Raw genomic sequence first — 18,294 nt, 5'->3', positions numbered from 1 at the left:
TACAGGATGCTTCATTTAAGGTATGAATCTTTATTTGAATGATTCCTTGTTTTTTCCATTGACTTCAAAGGGAACCCAGTATGATCACCCTTTGAATTTGGCTGCATCAAATTGTGTGCCTGAAGTTATGCTAGGATCTTAGTCAACAAACTAGTTGCAAACAGAGCTCTAACCTATATTTCATCAGCCTGTGAATTTCCTAGCTATGCAGCTTTGGTTATTCACTCTGTATAAACTGAGCACGTGTGAAGACATAAGAATGTGCATATGCAAAGTTTGTGGTGTGCAAGTTATCATCCAGACCAAAGTATGCAACAGGTCAGTACTTAACATCTATTTACCTTAAAAAGTAGTAATGTTAAAGAAGGGGTATCATGCTGACACAGACTGTGATTAACTCAAATAAACCTTGCTTCCACTTCAATGTCAACTAATTTGTGTTACAATCTGAGCAGGTGAAAATACTTCAGTTGTGTTGAACAAGACTGCAATTTGACAGTGTCTGAGATTCACTAATGTAGCCAATAATAAATGTAGCAATGATCAGGTGGACAATAAAACATGACTACTTATAATTCAGCTAATTTGAAATGTACAGCCTGCTAAGAGTTTGGGTAAGGATTAATAAAGAGGGTCATAAACTAGGTATGGTTTTTACCACTGAGAAAAAAAACAAAATTACAAGATAAAATGTCAAACTACCCAAAGAGGAATGATTATCAATAATACCCTAAATTGATAAAAATAAGCTTTTCAAACAACTAATTCCTACATTTTTCATTATGAAAACAACAAAAGAATTCTAACTGGATACTCATTTTGGAAATTCATACAGTGTAGCTGGTGGTCAGTGCTCAGCTGTTAGGAAAAAATATGGTGAAATAGAGTTTTGGAAAGATCTAGTCACTGGGAGCATGCAAAGGAACCAACCAGCTTCTGTACTCTGAAGTAGGCAGAATCTTCATTTTTAATCTCTTTCAAGAATGAATTATGGTTTGACTTTTCACCCCTCACTAAAACTCTTCCATTTGAACAGAAGGGCTCTGGTCTCACTACATTGATTCTTCTTCATCAACACTTACTTGGAAAATAGAAAATAGTAAAGCAAGGCATTTTAATTTAATGCATTTCAAACCTTTTGGAAGAGTCCTTGATGTTTTCCAGCAGATCTAGTAAAATAATATATCTGAGCTACTGCAAGGCCACAGAAGAAGCAGATAATACATATACTCTTTCACAGACACACAGACGCTCAAGCTGTGCCAGGGGAAGTTTAGGCTCGAGGTGAGGAGACAGTTCTTCACGGAGAGAGTTGTTAGCCATTGGAATGGGCTGCCCAGGGAGGTGGTGGAGTCACCATCCCTAGAGGTGTTCAAGAGGGTATTGGACATGGCACTTAGTGCCATGGTTTAGTAGTCATGCAGTCTTGGGTGACAGGTTGGACTTGATGATGGTCTTTTCCAACCTTATTGATTCTATGATTCTAAGTTATGTTGTCCAGACAGTGTTATATTTGAGTTTCATCAAAAGGCAAAGTACATGTTTTCCTAGCAAACCATCCAAGGATGCTTCTTTTTACACTTTCTTCAGTAATGGACACAGTTTGGTTGGGACAAACTTATGGAAAATGTTATTGGCCTAGCTAAATATTCCAATAGTCAGGAATCACAATAAAATCAAAGATTCTGTACCATCATGGAGTAGAAGCTGATAGTTCTGCTGTAAATGTACAATTAGTACTTATTACACTGAGTAGCAGCTCATAGGATAACTATCACCTTTCCACTACCTAATTTCAAGAGGGAGAAATCTTTGAAAGGGGAATAAAAAAGGAAAGTGGAATTAAGAAAACTGTAAGTATGACTGAATTAAAATGGCTACAAAACAGAGGAGCCACACAGCATGTCTGCATCTTTGAGAACATCTTACAAGTCTCTAGCTCATTCCTCAGCATGTGGAGAAGTTTGTAGCTGAATAAGTATCCTCAGCCATGTAGGGCTCCCCTTTCTGCATGAGCTAACCACTTAATCAAAATGTAAAAGAAAGAAAGCCACAGCTGGTTAAGACCCACTGTTCGGTTCAGATGAGTCTTACAATGGCAAAGGCATTCAGGCATCCTGATGAGTAGAAAGAAGACACTAAGGTGCTTCTCTGATCAGGGATTAAATAACCTCACATTCATTTTCTAATATATGAATGAATAAAGAAACAGAAGGGAAACTCAAACAAGACACTTAGCATCTGAGACCTTAAACCTTAAAGAAAAGCTCCTCCACGTACCTAACATTCTCATAACGATGAATGTAGATCTTATGAAATTGGTGTTGCAAATGTTCATCTTCTACATTGGTCATATCATTTATCATTTCCAGGACTACAAACCGTGGTAAGACAGACAGCACCAACCGCTCCTAAAACAAAGAGAAAAGAAAAGTGTCATTATCAGTCTGAAGCAGTACTTCACAGTAAACTGATTGAACTGTGCCCCGGTTAAAGACCTGGATAACTGGCAATGGAAGATGTGACTCTCCTCCTAAAATTGTAGCTCAGACCATTTGTGATAACTCACATTACCAACCTGAGTCCAGAATATGGACACTTCTCTCACCTCCCCTTGCTAGATATTCTTCTGTTCTAGGACAACTTGATGATTATTTAAAGATCCATTCCACTTATTTCCTCCATTGTAAGGTTTTCACTAAATATCTCTTAGTAATGTATCAAGTCTTTCCTTTGATACATTAGTATCAAAGGAAAGACTTTTGGCTCTGAATTTCCAGGTTTTCCTATAACCGTAATAGTATCTTGGCATTTAGCTTGGCATTTCTTAACATTCTAGCTGCAGCTGCTTACCATTGTGTCTAGTTTAGCACCCTCCAGTGAGTTGGTATTTAAAGATGAAGACTGGGCCATTTTTCGCAAGTACCAAGATATGTATCACCCAGGAGTCCTGGCTTCATTTCATCTCTGTACTGCCAGTTTTCTTGTGAAAGAATAAACATGGTATATACACTTCCTGTTTTCTGCCAGAGGCTGATGTTGAGCTTGTGAGGCAACTTGACATAAAGAGGCTATTACAAAGACTAATATTATCCAAGCTGTGGGGTATGTCCCTTCCTGAGGAAAAAAGAGTTCTTTATAGAGAGTAAGACAGGGCAAAGAGGGATGGTAGGTGGAATAAAAGAGAAAGGCAAGGCAATCATGAAAATTATGGGTTTGATGCCATCATAAAAAATGAAGGAACCTATCCCCAGCATATTGTTTCTAAATAACAACTCTTACAATTGAAGATCATGAAGAATTCCTACCCTGAGCAGTCTTAGTCAGCTTTTAGCAAACAATCCTTAGCTACAGTGAAAACACATTGTGGATAAACGCCTTAATCTGTCTAGATGGCAGCACCAGATGAGGTGAACTGAGGCAAAATGCACTTCTAATAGGTTCTTCTAGAATACAGGCATGTAGTACTCTACTCTGAGATGGAAGCTTTCTTCTGGGCTCCTGCCTGCATAAGATGATAGCAGGAAAGAACCAAGGGATCTCCACTAATCTTTAATCCATACGTCATAGAATCATAGAATCATGGAATCAACAAGGTTGGAAAAGACCTCAAAGATCATCAAGTCCAACCTGTCACCCAAGACTGCATGACTACTAGACCATGGCACCAAGTGCCATGTCCAATCCCCTCTTGAACACCTCCAGGGATGGGGACTCCACCACCTCCCTGAGCAGCACATTCCAATGGCTAACAACTCTCTCTGTGAAGAACTTTCTCCTCACCTCCAGCCCAAACTTCCCCTGGTGCAGCTTGAGACTGTGTCCTCTTGTTCTGGTGCTGGTTGCCTGGGAGAAGAGACCAACCCCTTCCCGGCTACAACCACCTTTCAGGTAGTTGTAGAGAGCAATGAGGTCACCCCTGAGCCTCCTCTTCTCCAGGCTAAACAATCCCAGCTCCCTCAGCCTCTCTTTGTAGGGCTTTTGTGTGAGGCGTCTTCCCAGCCTCGCTGCACTTCTCTGGATGCGTTCAAGAGTCTCAATGTCCTTCTTAAATTGAGGGGCCCAGAACTGGACACAGTACTCAAGGTGTGGCCTAATCAGTGCTGAGTACAGGGGCACAATCAGGAGAGAGAGAAAAAAAATTATGCATGGTAGGGATAGTTGATACAAAGCAGGTAGTGAGCTAGGAAGAAGTAATCTCATCTTTTATTCTGCTAAAAACCCCAGCTCATACCTTTTATTTCCCTATAAAGCATGGTACTAATTTTAGTACATCTGCATTGTCTAGACTTCGTTCAACCCTTCCCACCTATTCCCCCTGGGAATTCTGCTATTTCTCACTCTTTTGCTGTTTTATAAACACTAAGCCAGGTGCTTATGATAGTAAGAAGAAACCCTCCTGCAAATTCAGGTTTTCACGAGATTGTCTATCCCTAAGGTAGATCCACTCTCAAGCAAATGTCCCATGGTATCCCTGAGATGGCATGTTTGAGAACAGCTGTTGATTGATATTCCAAGAAAGGTGTGTCCTTCAGCCTCCTATAAACGAAGGTGCTTAGGCTATATATTCTCTTATTCCTTCTCTATTAAGATACATTGCTTAATATGGGCATATAATAGATCCATCCTTCAAATAAATCAGATCAGTTTTTCAAGGAGCCATTGGATTAAAGTGGTTGACGGCTTTGTGTGAAGATCCTTCCACAACAGCGCAGTATCTTTTTGCTGTAAAAAAGAAACATGTTATTTCCTACCTCATCGTTTAGGAAGACAAATGGGAATACAAATTCAAAAAGAAAAAAAAAATCAGAAGAAAGAGAGAAAACATAAAATCTTGGTTATCATTGAACTGCTTATGAGATCTGTGATAAGAGAACATAAAAACTGGTCATTTCTTCACAGACATATGGCTAAAATGGAGAATGCGCTTTTTCCACAACAGGAAGAGCTTGCACTCCTTGTTTGCATTCACTTAATGTATCAAGCAATGGCTCTAGAGCATTTATTTAAAATAAAACATGGTTCACTTGGCACGTGTTCACTTAGGCAAGAAAAACGCGCTCAGCACATTTGATATCTTCACCTTCATGCTGCTCATTAAGGTAAGTTAAACCTTCGTGGTTGCACGTAACATCTGGCAATGACCCATAAAAACAGAGGTTAATTAGTATGCCTCTCCTGTGGTCTTCCTCTACTAATACTCTGGCATGTGAGGAGTTTTTTCAGCACCACAATTGAAAGTGCATACACAGCACATACATTACATATGCCTTGCTATGCTGGAACACTATAAGAAAAGCAACATACAAGTGTGTATGTTTGTGAATGTGTGTGTGCCTATAAATATTTTTAGAAGGGACTCCAGCCATTAGTCAACTCTCTTACTGAAATATTCAAAGGACACAAATTCTTTCCCCTAGGGGCATCAGCTGTCCTTTGCTCTCCCAAGCTGCTCTTATACCACGCCAGAATGACAGGGTGGTGAAGTATGATGAACCAGGCCATTTTCAGAAATCAGGCACTGAGAGACGGACGTTTGTGTAGATCATGTTCATCCAGCCTTTTCCTACAGATGATGTGAATATTCTAGATACTGTGGAACAGGAAGACAGAGCAAATGTGTAGAAGTCATGTGCAAAAAACCAGTACCAGATCACAGAGAAGAAAATTACAACATTTTTATAGTCTTCTGTACCTGATTAAAGAGTTCTCATATTTCTAGTCAGTGTATCCTAGAAGGCATACTCAAAGAGAGAGGGAAAGTAATGAGAAAAAAAAATATTCTTCCTTTCAGAGAAAGGTTTAATAAAGGAGTATCATGAACTCTATGGTGAAGGAAGCAACTTTGTTGAAAACTCTCTAGTTGAGCAATTGCTTAAGTGGAGACAATTCAAAGGTGAGCAGCACTAATAGTAAGTGGTTTGAAAAGGAACAGATATATCTAGAAGAAAGAAGATAGCTACAACAGGAAACATCCTTTTAAGCTGGTGACCAATTCTCGACATGAATCAGCCCTATTCTTTAGGTTGGAGCAGTCAGAGTTTGGAGTAAATAAATAAGAAAAGAATCTTTAACCGAAAGAATAACAAAACCAAACCAAATCAAACCAACCAACCAACCAAACAAACAAAAGACCTGTAGAAATCATTAAAAGTAACAAACTGATGGTAGAATTCAGTGCCACCTGTACTACCTTGGGATTTTCCTTTCTCAATATCTTCATAAGATTTGGCTTTGGTAAGGGATGGAAAGCTGCTCCAGAATGGAAGTTCAATTCAGATTTTCTTGTTCCTCCTACACACTTACCTTCAGATGGGTAAATCTGCATGTATCTTGTGGGATGAAGCCTTTTGATGGGGGAACAATTTGCTTATGGGTGTTCCCAATACTTCTATAAAACTGGAGAGGCCATATCCCAGAAATGTTTAATTTGACAGAGATTCTAGAAAAAGTGCTCCACACATTTCACCTTGATTTTAAGAATCATTTTACCTGAGCCATCAATCTTGGCTTTAACAACATCTGCAATTAATATCATAGAGGCTTCATTGTCTTAAGCGTTGAACATATTAACATGAGAAAAGAGCTGCCCAGAGTGATGTTTGTATGCCTTTCCAGAGCTGTTGTCACATTTAAGGGAAGTAGACAAAAATAGTATTGTTTTCTGTTGAAAAACTGATGATGCTCAGAACTGATGTAATTATTGTAGAAGACACTCTAGAAAATGGGAATTAGTACCTCTCATTATAAGGAACAACTCTAAAAAGAAATTCCTTCACAATGGACAGTCTATTTGCTTCTGTTCTTTTTTTTTTTTTGGTGCATTATAAAGACAATAGCAAGTAACTGAAAAATATGGTATAAACTGCAATATTTACTATGCTCAGGCTCAGGGGATTATAAGGTTGCCTGTTAACTTTTACTGCTTACTAGTGTGATATGAGCTATACCAAATTAATTTTGAGTGCAAGCAATTACCATTCTTGCTCCTCCCATCCCTGGCTGCATGTTCCATTAAGGCATCTGCTGTTCTCAGAAAGAAATAAGGCCAGATCACACAAGAGGTTTTGGAGTGTCTGTTTGGCTGAAACATAGCTAGTCTTATCCAAACTTGTATCCCAGTGCTTTTGAGAGTCATGACTTTTTATAATGGTGACTAATTGGTTGTTAACTTAGAAGTGTTACAAAGTTTGTGGTAATGCAAGAAAGAAAAAGCTTTTTGCTTTCACTTCGTGTAGGAAGGACACAACCAATTGTATTCTCAATCCTATTGTCCTGAACAGCATGACATACATGTAACTCATGCCAAAGGGAAGAACTGCAAGATATTGATGGTCTTTTGCTTTGGTTGGATGACTAAAGCACCTGAAGCCACATTACAAAATCTTGGCAGGGCTTGATAATTAACAGTCTACTGCCAGGTGTCAAAGGAGGTGCCTTTCTCACCAGCCAGCTGGCCTTGTAAGAATACCACAATCTTAATGCCTGCTTGCCCTGTGCTCCCCGACTTCTAGAATGCTGATTCCAAGTCTGCCAGTTTGCATTTTCATGCCTTTCCAGTATCACTTTGACTCATAAACACTTAGCTCATCCTGCTAGCGTGCTGGGAAGTGGTGGAACAACTGAATTTTTTTTGGCAGGGTATCTGTTACTACTACTGAGTGTACCTTCTAAGTGAAAAATTCTATTCCTCCATAAAATACAGAAATATTTTAAAAATTATTTTTAAAAGTAATATGATTAATCTTGAAGCTAGGAGCAGCCAATGCTTACAACTGTATGGCACAGGCATGATGCATCAGCTCACTGTATGGCCACATGAGCATCACCAGCTTGCATGGGAGTGGGTAGGAGTATGTGTCTGGGAATAAGAGCTGCAAGGAGCAAGCCTGTGTTCCCTGACAGCAGTGGTTAGCTGTTAGATCTCCCACAGTACATCATGAAACAATCTCCTGATACTGCCTTGTCATTTGGGCTGCCTTTTAGCTTAGGCAATAGGAACTGCAGGTTAACAAAGACATGCAGGGAAAAGCAGAAGTTACAAACTAGTTTCTGTTACCACCCTATCTTGTTGACATGAACATTTATGCTCAGAAGTTATACTGTCCAGACCCACAGTAATCCATTAGACACATTTACTAGATGGAAAGGTTTATTCCACATTATATATTATTATTATTATTATTATTATTATTATTATTATTATTATTATTATTATTATTTACTGAACAATTGTAGAGAAGAAAAAAAAATCCTAAAGAGAAACATTTACATAGAAATAAGAAAAAAAAACAAACCAAAACAACATTGTACTGTCTTCTAATATTGGCTTCCATAAATTTCAGTTAGCTTGGACAGGATGGACAGAGCCATACCTTAGCAACAGGAGAAAGACAGACACACCTACTGGAGACTGATTTCATAATGGTATAATCTTAAAATGTTCCTTATTTTACTGGAATAGAAAATGAGGGCAAAACAGCTCCTATAATTCAATTTTGCTCTAAAATATCAGAATGGACCCATCTGACTCTAATGTCTGTGGTGCTATGCCCTGGCAGACTTTCACTTATCTAGGACTGCTTAGACTCATCTGTTCTTGAATCTTCATGTAATTGCTCTGAACTGTTTCTACTTTCCACTCATTTATTTCTTTCTTTTCCCATTTTGTTAACTATCTCCATTTCAGGAATTACAAGGCAACTTCTGCAAAACAGATTTCTCAGCAGTACTAGTTATTGCAGCTAATGAACATGGAAAACATCACAAAGCAAGCTCCTATGCCATTTTCAGCTTTATATGGCTTAATCACTGCAGAACAGCAAGATGGAAAAGAGCTAGGAAGTCACGTAGTCCAGTCAAAACACGGAATATACCTTGTCAAAGACTTAAAAGACTCCAATACCAAAGACATATATACCTTCTTCCAGGAAGTTTCTGTAGGTGGGAAAATTGTCAGTTCTTGAAAAATCAAACCCTTTTTAATTGGCTTATAGGTAGGTACTTCAATACTGATAGAGTGAAAGACCTTCTGTCTATTCATGAACACCAATCCAAAAGTCTTATCTTATTTTGAATTATCTCAGCAATGGCTACAGTGACTTGACTCTGGCTAGCTTAGAATTGGTACTGTTCAGGGTCAGAGAATTGAAAAACATTATCTGAACCACAGGGTTCTATAACTCTATTAATTGTGAAGCTTGTAAGGATTTCTCCTACATTTCAAAGTACTGGGGAAAGTTAGTATACATTTTCCTCAGTACCCTAGAAGTTCTTATCCTGGACAAGAAAAATGACCTTAAAATGAGTAAGTATATTCAGAGCTCAGGAAAGGTACTAGTCTGATTAATCTGGAGCCTGGAGTTCTTTCTTTAAGCAGAGATGACTGTACTGCAGACCAGCTGGCAGAAGTGTCTCATCACTGCAGGGGGCTGAAACTATTTCATTCCCCTTACTCATTCACCTTTGTCCACTTCCCTGAGACAATCAGCAAGGGTTGCTAGTCAGTGGTAGTTGTGATAATGGCTTTTTTTTATTAGACACCTTTCTTGTTAGCAAAGATCTGAGAACATGAGAGGTACAGGCCACCAAAACCTGATCAACAAGCTTCCAGTCCTATTCACTATTGACCAACACAGAATTTGAACAGCCTAGTTTAGAAATGAAAAAGAAAACTACACAGATTTTTAGAAAACAGTTTTATTACTAGTGAATCCAAAAGCCAACTACTAGGGAGGGGAAGGAGAGCTTTCCTTTTCACCAGTTTCTTCTATAGGAAGCTCAAATGCCTGAAGTTTTTACACTCTTTGAGAGAATTTTTTCCCTTTATAAACTGGACCTTGGGGTCTGATTCCCATCTTGCTAGCACTGGCTGAGAATTTAATTATTCTGTTTAAGCTCATGTGCCTATTCCAGATTTGCAAGGAATGGGGGAGAAAGCAGATCATTTTGAGCTTGATTTTACCTTAGAATGACCTTGATTTTACCTTAGATTTGAAAGCAAAATGTGAGTGTTATGCTCTGAAGAAACAAACATCAATAGCAAATGTGAAGGAAATAAGTCTAATATCTGACATATGAAATGTTGTGTTTTCTAATGGAAGTGGGTTGATCAGACAGAATCATAGAATTGTTAGGGCTGGAAGGGACCTCAAGGATCATCTAGTTTCAAGCACCCTGCCATGGGCAGGGACACCTCACACTAGATCAGGTTGTCCAGAGCCACATCCAGCCTGGCATTAAAAACCTACAGGGATGGAGCTTCCACCACCTCCCTGGGCAACCTGTGCCAGTGTCTCACCACCCTCATGGTGAAGAACTTCTTCCTAACATCCAATCTGAATCCTATCATTACCTGACACCCTAAAAAGTCCCTCACCAGCTTTCTTGTAGGCCCTCTTAAGACACTGGAAATCCACAATAAGGTCTCCTCAGAGCCTTCTCTTCTCCAGACTGAATAGTCTCAATCGCTCAGTCTGTCCTCATAGGAGAGGTGCTCCAGCCATCTGATAATCCCCATGGCCTTCTCTGGACACACTCCAGCATGTCCAGATCCTTTCCATAATAGGGGCTCCAGAACTGGACACAGTACTCCAGGTGGGGTCTCACTAGACCAGAGTAGAGGGGAAGAAGCATCTCCCTCAACCTGCTGTCTATGCTTCTCTTGATGCAGCTCAGGATGTGATTGGCTTTCTGCACTGCAAGTGCACACTGGTGGCTGATGTTAAGCTTCTCATCCACCAGCACCCCCAAGTCCTGTTTTTCAGGGCTGCTCTCAAGCCAGTCAAGGAGGAAATGTCTGCAAAGTGACTTAGGAAACAGGTCAACCATTGAATCATATGATGGATATATAGATTGGGAAGAATCAATATAAAGTTTGCATATTTCTTCTCTCATTGGATCAATCAACTTTGAGTTTGACATTCTAAGTACCAAAGGAGCAACAAGGAGAATAAACTCCTATTGCTTTTTTGGAGAAAGGCATGAAGATGAAAGAAAGTCTGTCTGGATAACCATGAAACCTATCTGAGCATTTCACATTCAACAGACTTTTTCCTGTAGAGAAAAAAAAATCCAACTAAAATTCAACATGTAATCAAGCTTACACCAAATTTATACATGTGGAGTTATTGTTTGCTCTTTAGACATGAAGCCTCAGTTATTCGGTTACTGTGACCATAACTTGCATTTCTGAGGCATTTAAAACTACTTTTACAATTAATATTAGAATAAAACCTTTATTAGAATAAACCAAACCAGGTTGGAAGAGACCTTCAAGATCATCGTGTCCAACCCATCAACCAATCCAACCCACCCAAACAGCTAACCCATGGCACCAAGCACCCCATCAAGTCTCCTTCTGAACACCTTCAATGACGGCGACTCCACCACTTCCCGGGCAACCCATTCCATAGCGCAATCACTCTTTCTGTATAGAACTTCTTCCTAACATCCAACCTGAACCTCCCCTGGCGCAGCCTGAGACTGTGCCCTCTTGTTCTGGTACTGGCTGCCTGGGAGAAGAGACCATCATCAGCCTGTCTACAACCTCCCTTCAGGTAGTTGTGACCATAAGGTCACCCCTGAGTCTCCTCTTCTCCAGGCTAAGCAGCCCAAGCTCCCTCAGCCTCTCCTCATAGGGCTTGTGTTCCAAACCCCTCACCAACTTTGTTGCTCTTCTCTGGACTCGTTCCAGCAAGTCAACATCCTTCCTAAACTGAGGGGCCCAGAACTGGACACAGTACTCGAGTTGTGGCCTAACCAGTGCAGTGTACAGGGGCAGAATGACCTCCCTGCTCCTGCTGGCCACACTGTTCTTGATGCAGGCCAGGATGCCTGGGAAGGTCATGTGGTCTCTGAAAGTCAGTGTACTCTTTTTTTATACAAACAATTCTGAACTTGATCCTCATACTAATTTAGAGGGGATTTCCATATTCTTAGCAACAATATAAAAGAAAAGAAATAAGAGGGGAAAAAAAAAAAAGACTTTATACTGTTTAACCCTCTTAAAGTGTCCTTTCCAATCCCAGTCCAATCTGCTCTTGCTTCACTGGTTGCAAAGTACTCGTGGCTGATTAAAATCTCGATCTGTAAGAGCTTGATAAAACCTATACAACATGTAAGCTTCTTTAAAAAAAATAAAATTCCAACAAACAGAGTTCATCAATCTGCAGAGAGCTTCTTAAAGCTGTGGGAAATAGAGATTGTTGCAGAGGAACGTGTGAAAATAATCCTCTGGAAGTAGAGGTAGAAGGGCAACAAATGGTCAAATACAACTGTTTTCTAATGGAAAAAAAGATTAAGGCAGGATTACAGTTTTTTTTTTCCCCCCACAGCTATCAGGAAGGAGAGACTATGCCAGCAGCAGAGTGTTCTGAACACTAAAGGGTGTCATCTTCTTCTACAGCCTTTATACCTTCTTCTCACCTGGACAAATTACTCTTCAGGGTGACTGGGCTCAAATCCTTTTAAAAAATCAGATGAAATAACATGCAAGCTGTTTTTACTTTAAAGATAAGATTTAATTACATCTGTGCAATAGCCTATGAGAAAAAGAACAGTTGGAAAAAGGATGTCCAGTAAGCCAGCAACAGGACTTGCAAAGAGAAAACATCTGCTAGAGTGTTCTCATAGAAGATTCTTCTCTTTAGACTGTTTAAGGAAAAAAAAACACCAGATGCTCTAAATCTACCCAAAATAATGCAAATAAAATGTTTCAGAGATGCTTTATATTTTTTGGTGCTTGCTTTGTGCAAAACTTTGAAAATACAGAAACCAGAAATCAAGTAACCTAAAAGCTTTGAAAGACTGGCCAAGGTTCTTAAAATCTTTTCCTTTGCACAGATCTGCACTCCTGCCTCTCCCTTTCTGTCCAGTAAGGGAATGATTTGCAATTAACATAAAAGTTGTTCTTGGACCTAAGGATATTTTCTGTGGATAATGAACCGATGGAGCTAATTCAGATTTACAGAGACATTGAACAAAGACATTTCTACAGAGCAAAATGTCTTTGACTGTCACAGCAATACTGAAACAGAGTGAGAAGCCCTTAAACCCTGAAAATAATGACATGTCCAAATTTCAGCTCAGAGTAGCACAAAACCCAACAAAACAGTTTTTCCCCCCGAATGGGATTTTTGTTTCTTCACCTTCTATTCTCATCGCACTTTACAAAAAAGAGTGATGGCAAAAGAAGGAATGGAACTACCCTCGCTGAAAAAAAAGTAAATCGGCTCATCTATATGATATTTATCAGGAAATTCAGAATCATCTCTTGCTTTTCACAGAATCACACAGAATCACAGAATCACCAAGCTTGGAAGAGACCTCAAAGATCAAGTCCAACCAGTCACCACAGACCTCATGACTAAAACATGACACCAAGTGCCACGTCCAATCCCCTCCTGAACACCTCCAGGGATGGGGACTCCACCATCCCCCGGGGCAGCACATTCCAATGGCTAACATCTCTCTCTGTGAGGAACTTTCTCCTCACTTCCAGCCTAAACTGTCCCTGGCGAATCTTGAGACTGTGTCCTCTTGTTCTGGTGCTGGTTGCCTGGGAGAAGAGACCAACCCCCTCCTCCCTACCCTTAAGGTAGTTGTAGAGAGCAATGAGGTCTCTCCTGAGCCTCCTCTTCTCCAGGCTAAACAATCCTAGCTCCCTCAGTCTCTCCTTGCAGGGCTTGTTCAACACAATACAGAAGCTAATACTGCAGAAACTTTGTATTTGTATTCGACAAAATCATCAGGGGATTCTCAAAAATCTTTGAAACCTCAACAGATCCTTACTTATCAGTATTGTTGCTTCCTTGTACAGCTCCACATCTCTGATTGTACCTCTTGCTTGTTTCTAAAACACAGATAATAAAATGTTTGGCTTATAATTGGGTGATTTTCCGTGAATGGCTCTTTTAGGCATTACACAATACTGAATAATTATAGCTATTACAATGACAGATGATTAGAGATGGCAAATATAAACAATATTGAGAAATTGGAAGGGTCATTTCGAGAGTGTAGAATCTTGATTTCTTAGTTTTAACAATAGACAGTAATGAACAAGTATATCTGAAGCATTTATATAACATTTGTAATTACAAGCAACATGACTCTTTTTGGTTACTTGTGGAAGAGCATATAATTTCTTGTTGCATTTTTTGCTCATGTTGTTTTTTCTTACTTCACTTTAGAAATTATTTCTAGATAAGCCACTACTTCAGAAGCAAAGGGAAACAATGGAAGACTGAGGGACCATGCTCTCCATTGCACAAGACATTACAGTATTGGAACACTTTGTCATTAATGTTGTCCCAAATACAAATGAAAAGCTGAAAAGTATATTACATGTATTTTTTTATATACACACACACATGTGCTCAAGGTGAGGAGAAAGTTCCTCACAGAGAGAATTGTTAGCCATTGGAATGGGCTGCCCAGGGAGGTGGTGGAGTCACCATCCCTGGAGGTGTTCAAGAGGGGACTGGATATGGCAGTTGGTGCCATGGTTTAGTAGTCATGAGGTGTTGGGTGACAGGTTGGACTTGATGATCTTTGAGGCCTTTTCCACCCTTATTGATTCTATGATTCTATGTATTTATAGGTTTACAGATTCAAAGTTTCAACAAAAGTAATTGGAAATATTTCAAAATGCTTTGCCTCCTACATTTTGAATTAGTTTATCATTAAATTAAGTTTTAGAAGGTATCTTTTATTTGTTGGCCTGATGCCTGTATTTTTCCCCTATGGGTAGTTTCCTTGGCCCAAACATATTTTCCCTTACGCATTTCCAGTCATATGATGTCTAAGACATACTCCTTTGTTTGGTTATAGGTGAGTCTCAGCTGTGAGGAGTTAACCCTCCAGGAAGTTCTGACTTCAGGGGACAGCACAAGCCTGAAGACATTCAAGGCACTTGGCTAAGACAAAATGAACAGTGCACCAGTGACTGATTAAAACCAAATATTTCAGATCTAACCCCTAGTTCCCTCCTCACCAAAAATAATTTTAAGAAGCAGATTTTTTTTAAACCCACCCAAATGGAAACAATCTCTCTTCATTTTGAAATAAGAAATAAAATTTCATCAAAATATAATAGCTCAAAAAAAAAACCAACAAAGTTTTTGCATACTCCTTATTTTCCTCCAGAAAATAAAATCATTTTAAATGGAAAATCCTCAGAATCATCTGGAATGAGGAAATCTTTTGCCACTGTTTAATGAAGATATTAACAATGAATTCTAAAAAAAAAAAAAAATCAAATTAAAATTAAAAAGTGTCCATAAGTGGTTAGACAAGATTAAAAATGAAAAAAACCAAACCCACAAAACCCCAAAGGCCATAAAATTGCAATCCTACGCTTAAAATGAGAATAAGGCATCCTACACATGGTCCCTCAAAGCCTTTTCAGTCAGCAATGGCTGGAGAGATGTTCTGGCATAGGTAACTTGTATTGCTCAGCACAGTCATGCATTCACACTGAGTCATTAGTAGTCTAGAATATGGCATCTTCCTAGATCTCTGTATAAAAGCATACTTTTCACGAAGGAAAGGAAATGCAGTTGAGAAACAATAGAGGTGTCTACACAACAGAACAAAGTGAATGGCTAAGTTCATTCAAGAATGAAATAGCAGTGCAGCATATATATATATATATATCTCAGAATACACAGCTTGAATTTTGATTTTAATGCAAGTTTTTGAACAGCAGGTGAACTTTCTGATATTTCAGTGAGAATGCAAGATGTGTACAGCAGGCTTCTTACTTGTGCTCCCTTAGAACAAAAGAAGCAGCAAATTCATTTTTATTCAATTTATTGTGGATTGGGAAAGACTCTGTATCGCAGAACAACTATACCTGCTTGCATGAAAAGTTCACCTAGCCCAGCATGCTATTGCACACAGCGGCCAAAAGGAGATTTTAGGCAAGAATTTAAGAATAGAAAAAACTTTTGGTGGTATTTCCCTACAGTAGCTTCCCAGCCCCAAAAGTTCATCTGTGAGCCAGAGGCGATGTTTAGATATTTTGTCTGCCGAGAGTTCAATTCCATGAACTTGCTCGGTTTTGACTTGACTGTAAAGAACCATTTTTAAACACCTGCCAGTTATTGAGTCATCTAATGAGCTCTTCTGCTTGTATGAGAAAGGAAAATGAACAGCTACTCTCTATTCATCCTGTTGCCCAGTGTAAATATTTACAATGTCATATCAGATTGAGACATACCAACAAAATAATATCGTGACATTGACTTAACCTGCACAAATCAGGTGGCCTCACATTGGAGTCAGCAAGCCTACAAAACCCAGTCTCATCCAATTATCAGTTCCAGTTAACATAAAAATAGGATTGTTTTGCCAATACCTGGCGCTGATTTTCTGTCTCTAGTCTCAGTCTGGCTTCTACACATCTTCTGGTCTCCAGGAAGGCTTGACGTTGTGCTCGGTCTGATAGGTAGCTAATGAAGATTCCTGCAGTGTTCATACACATAAACAACACTGCCTGAGCCGCTATCTGCAATGAGCAACAAATAGGATATTATCAGAGAAGAGAAGAAGCAAAAATATCAGTTTGCAAAGTCAGAAAGAGAGAGAATGACTGCTCTGCAGTCATGTAGACTGTAAAATTAACGGTTAGAAAAGTCTGCATAAAAGAATCTCTTTGATCTTAATTAGAGGTATCAAACGTGTAAAATTTTCTGCCTTGAGGAAGAACTATGCAGTATTTGGGGGCACTGAACTCTAGTTGAACCACAAATGATGTTTCCAAGAACTGATTCACAGGGCTTTAGTCAGGAATGATTACAAACATAACTAATGAATTGGTTTTGCACTGTCTGTTCTGTAAAATCAACTTCGTGGTTTGTTCCTTGGTTTAGTTTGAGAGGAAAGACATATTAAGGAAAACAAAGAGAGTCAGTTAGCTAAAAATTAATATCAGTGATAACAGTTATTCTGTTATTATTGACCAAATTAAATACATTTGTTTCCAGATGATGTCAAAGCACAAGCTTGCACAATGTGAATCCTGAAGCCAAAAGGATCACCACATTCTTGCAAAGCCCGTGACTGCGTACACAGGCCTTTTCTCCACTGAGGCTTACGTCAGAGCTGCACTCCTTTTCCTTGTACAAAGTGCATCACAGCTTCTTCCTTTGGAACATGAATTGAAAAGAGCCAAATGGGAGTGGATCCTTGGGCAGTGTAAATTTCAGTAGCTTATCTGTCTTTCCACTGATACCTCTTTGTGCTCTGTATGTTTGTAAGGCAGGGCACATCAACACCATTGAAATGAAGATTGTCTGGGAAACTGAGTAAGAAACTTGTAATACTGGCATGCACTAAAGACAGAAGGCACACCTGCAGTTTGGGCAGCTTTATCCAATGTCTCATCCCCACTACAGGCTGCAAATTCTTGTGAAATCCTCTCAGCTTCCACTTCATTTTGATTTTTTGTAACTTGTGAGAGGGTCAGGGGTGAAAAATAAGTCCAGAAGTCATTAATATTTACCAAATGTAGAATGTAAGGCCAAACCACTCTGACTGCTACCTTAGCTAGAGAAGCCATTGGGCCACAGCGAACCAGTTTAAAGCCTGCAAACTGTATTTCCCCATCTTCCTGTCAATGTCCAGGCACAGCCACTGCGCTGATGAGGTCCCACTGAGTGCATTATGTCTAATGGGATTGCAACTCCCTCCCATCATCAGATCAGCCATGGAACAGGAGAGGACTACATGATCCTGATGCCGTATCACCTGCCCAGCAAAGACAATCGGGCTCTGACAGCTATGGACCATAAAGCTATGTGTGAGTCCTACAGGATCATAACAACTTCAGAACAACCAGGCCAGGCCAGATCAAGTTCTCATCATTTATGATCCTGACTTGTACAGCAGACTATAGAGAATGCCCAGGTAGGAGTACAAGGATAAAACAACAGATGTGAGCACAAGAATGAAGAAAACATTCAGTGGTGTTTTGTCAAAAGTCTTGAACACTACAGCAATCTGTGTTTGTGGAACACTGGGGACTAGAGGTTGCGTTTTTATAGTATTATCTGCTAATCAGTCTCCCTAAAATCAGTGTTTCTTGTCCTAGTAAAAGAAAGAACACATTTAGCAAAACTCCCTAATGTCATTATTGTGATGCAGTGCCTTGGATCTGAAGGTCTTGCTCCTCACATTCATGTGTGTTTGAAAGTGAGATTTGATATCAAACCAAATGCATCTGGCAGCTTAATATATTCCTGTATTTCTGAATCTGGAGTATTGTTCTATGATAGTACAGAAAATGAATTT

At 39.4% G+C, this 18,294-nt stretch overlaps 1 protein-coding gene across 3 annotated transcripts in view; it reads right to left on the bottom strand.

The window, feature by feature from the left end:
* Positions 1-18,294, bottom strand: part of ADCY8 (adenylate cyclase 8) — a 115,372-nt gene that overhangs the window by 69,260 nt on the left and 27,818 nt on the right. For all 3 annotated transcript variants that reach the window (XM_068155529.1, XM_068155531.1, XM_068155530.1), the window contains 2 exons: positions 16,361-16,510; positions 2,281-2,411 (listed from right to left, as the gene is read on the bottom strand). In XM_068155529.1, the coding sequence (XP_068011630.1) occupies positions 2,281-2,411; positions 16,361-16,510 (281 nt within the window). The remainder of the gene's footprint in view (positions 1-2,280; positions 2,412-16,360; positions 16,511-18,294) is intronic.

This window comes from Melanerpes formicivorus, unplaced genomic scaffold, assembly GCF_026170545.1.
Source record: "Melanerpes formicivorus ecotype bairdi unplaced genomic scaffold, bMelFor1.0.p_v2 SCAF_32, whole genome shotgun sequence".
NCBI lineage: Eukaryota > Metazoa > Chordata > Aves > Piciformes > Picidae > Melanerpes > Melanerpes formicivorus.
Note: the sequence above shows the minus strand (reverse complement) of the source record. Positions and strands in the feature narration are given on the sequence as shown.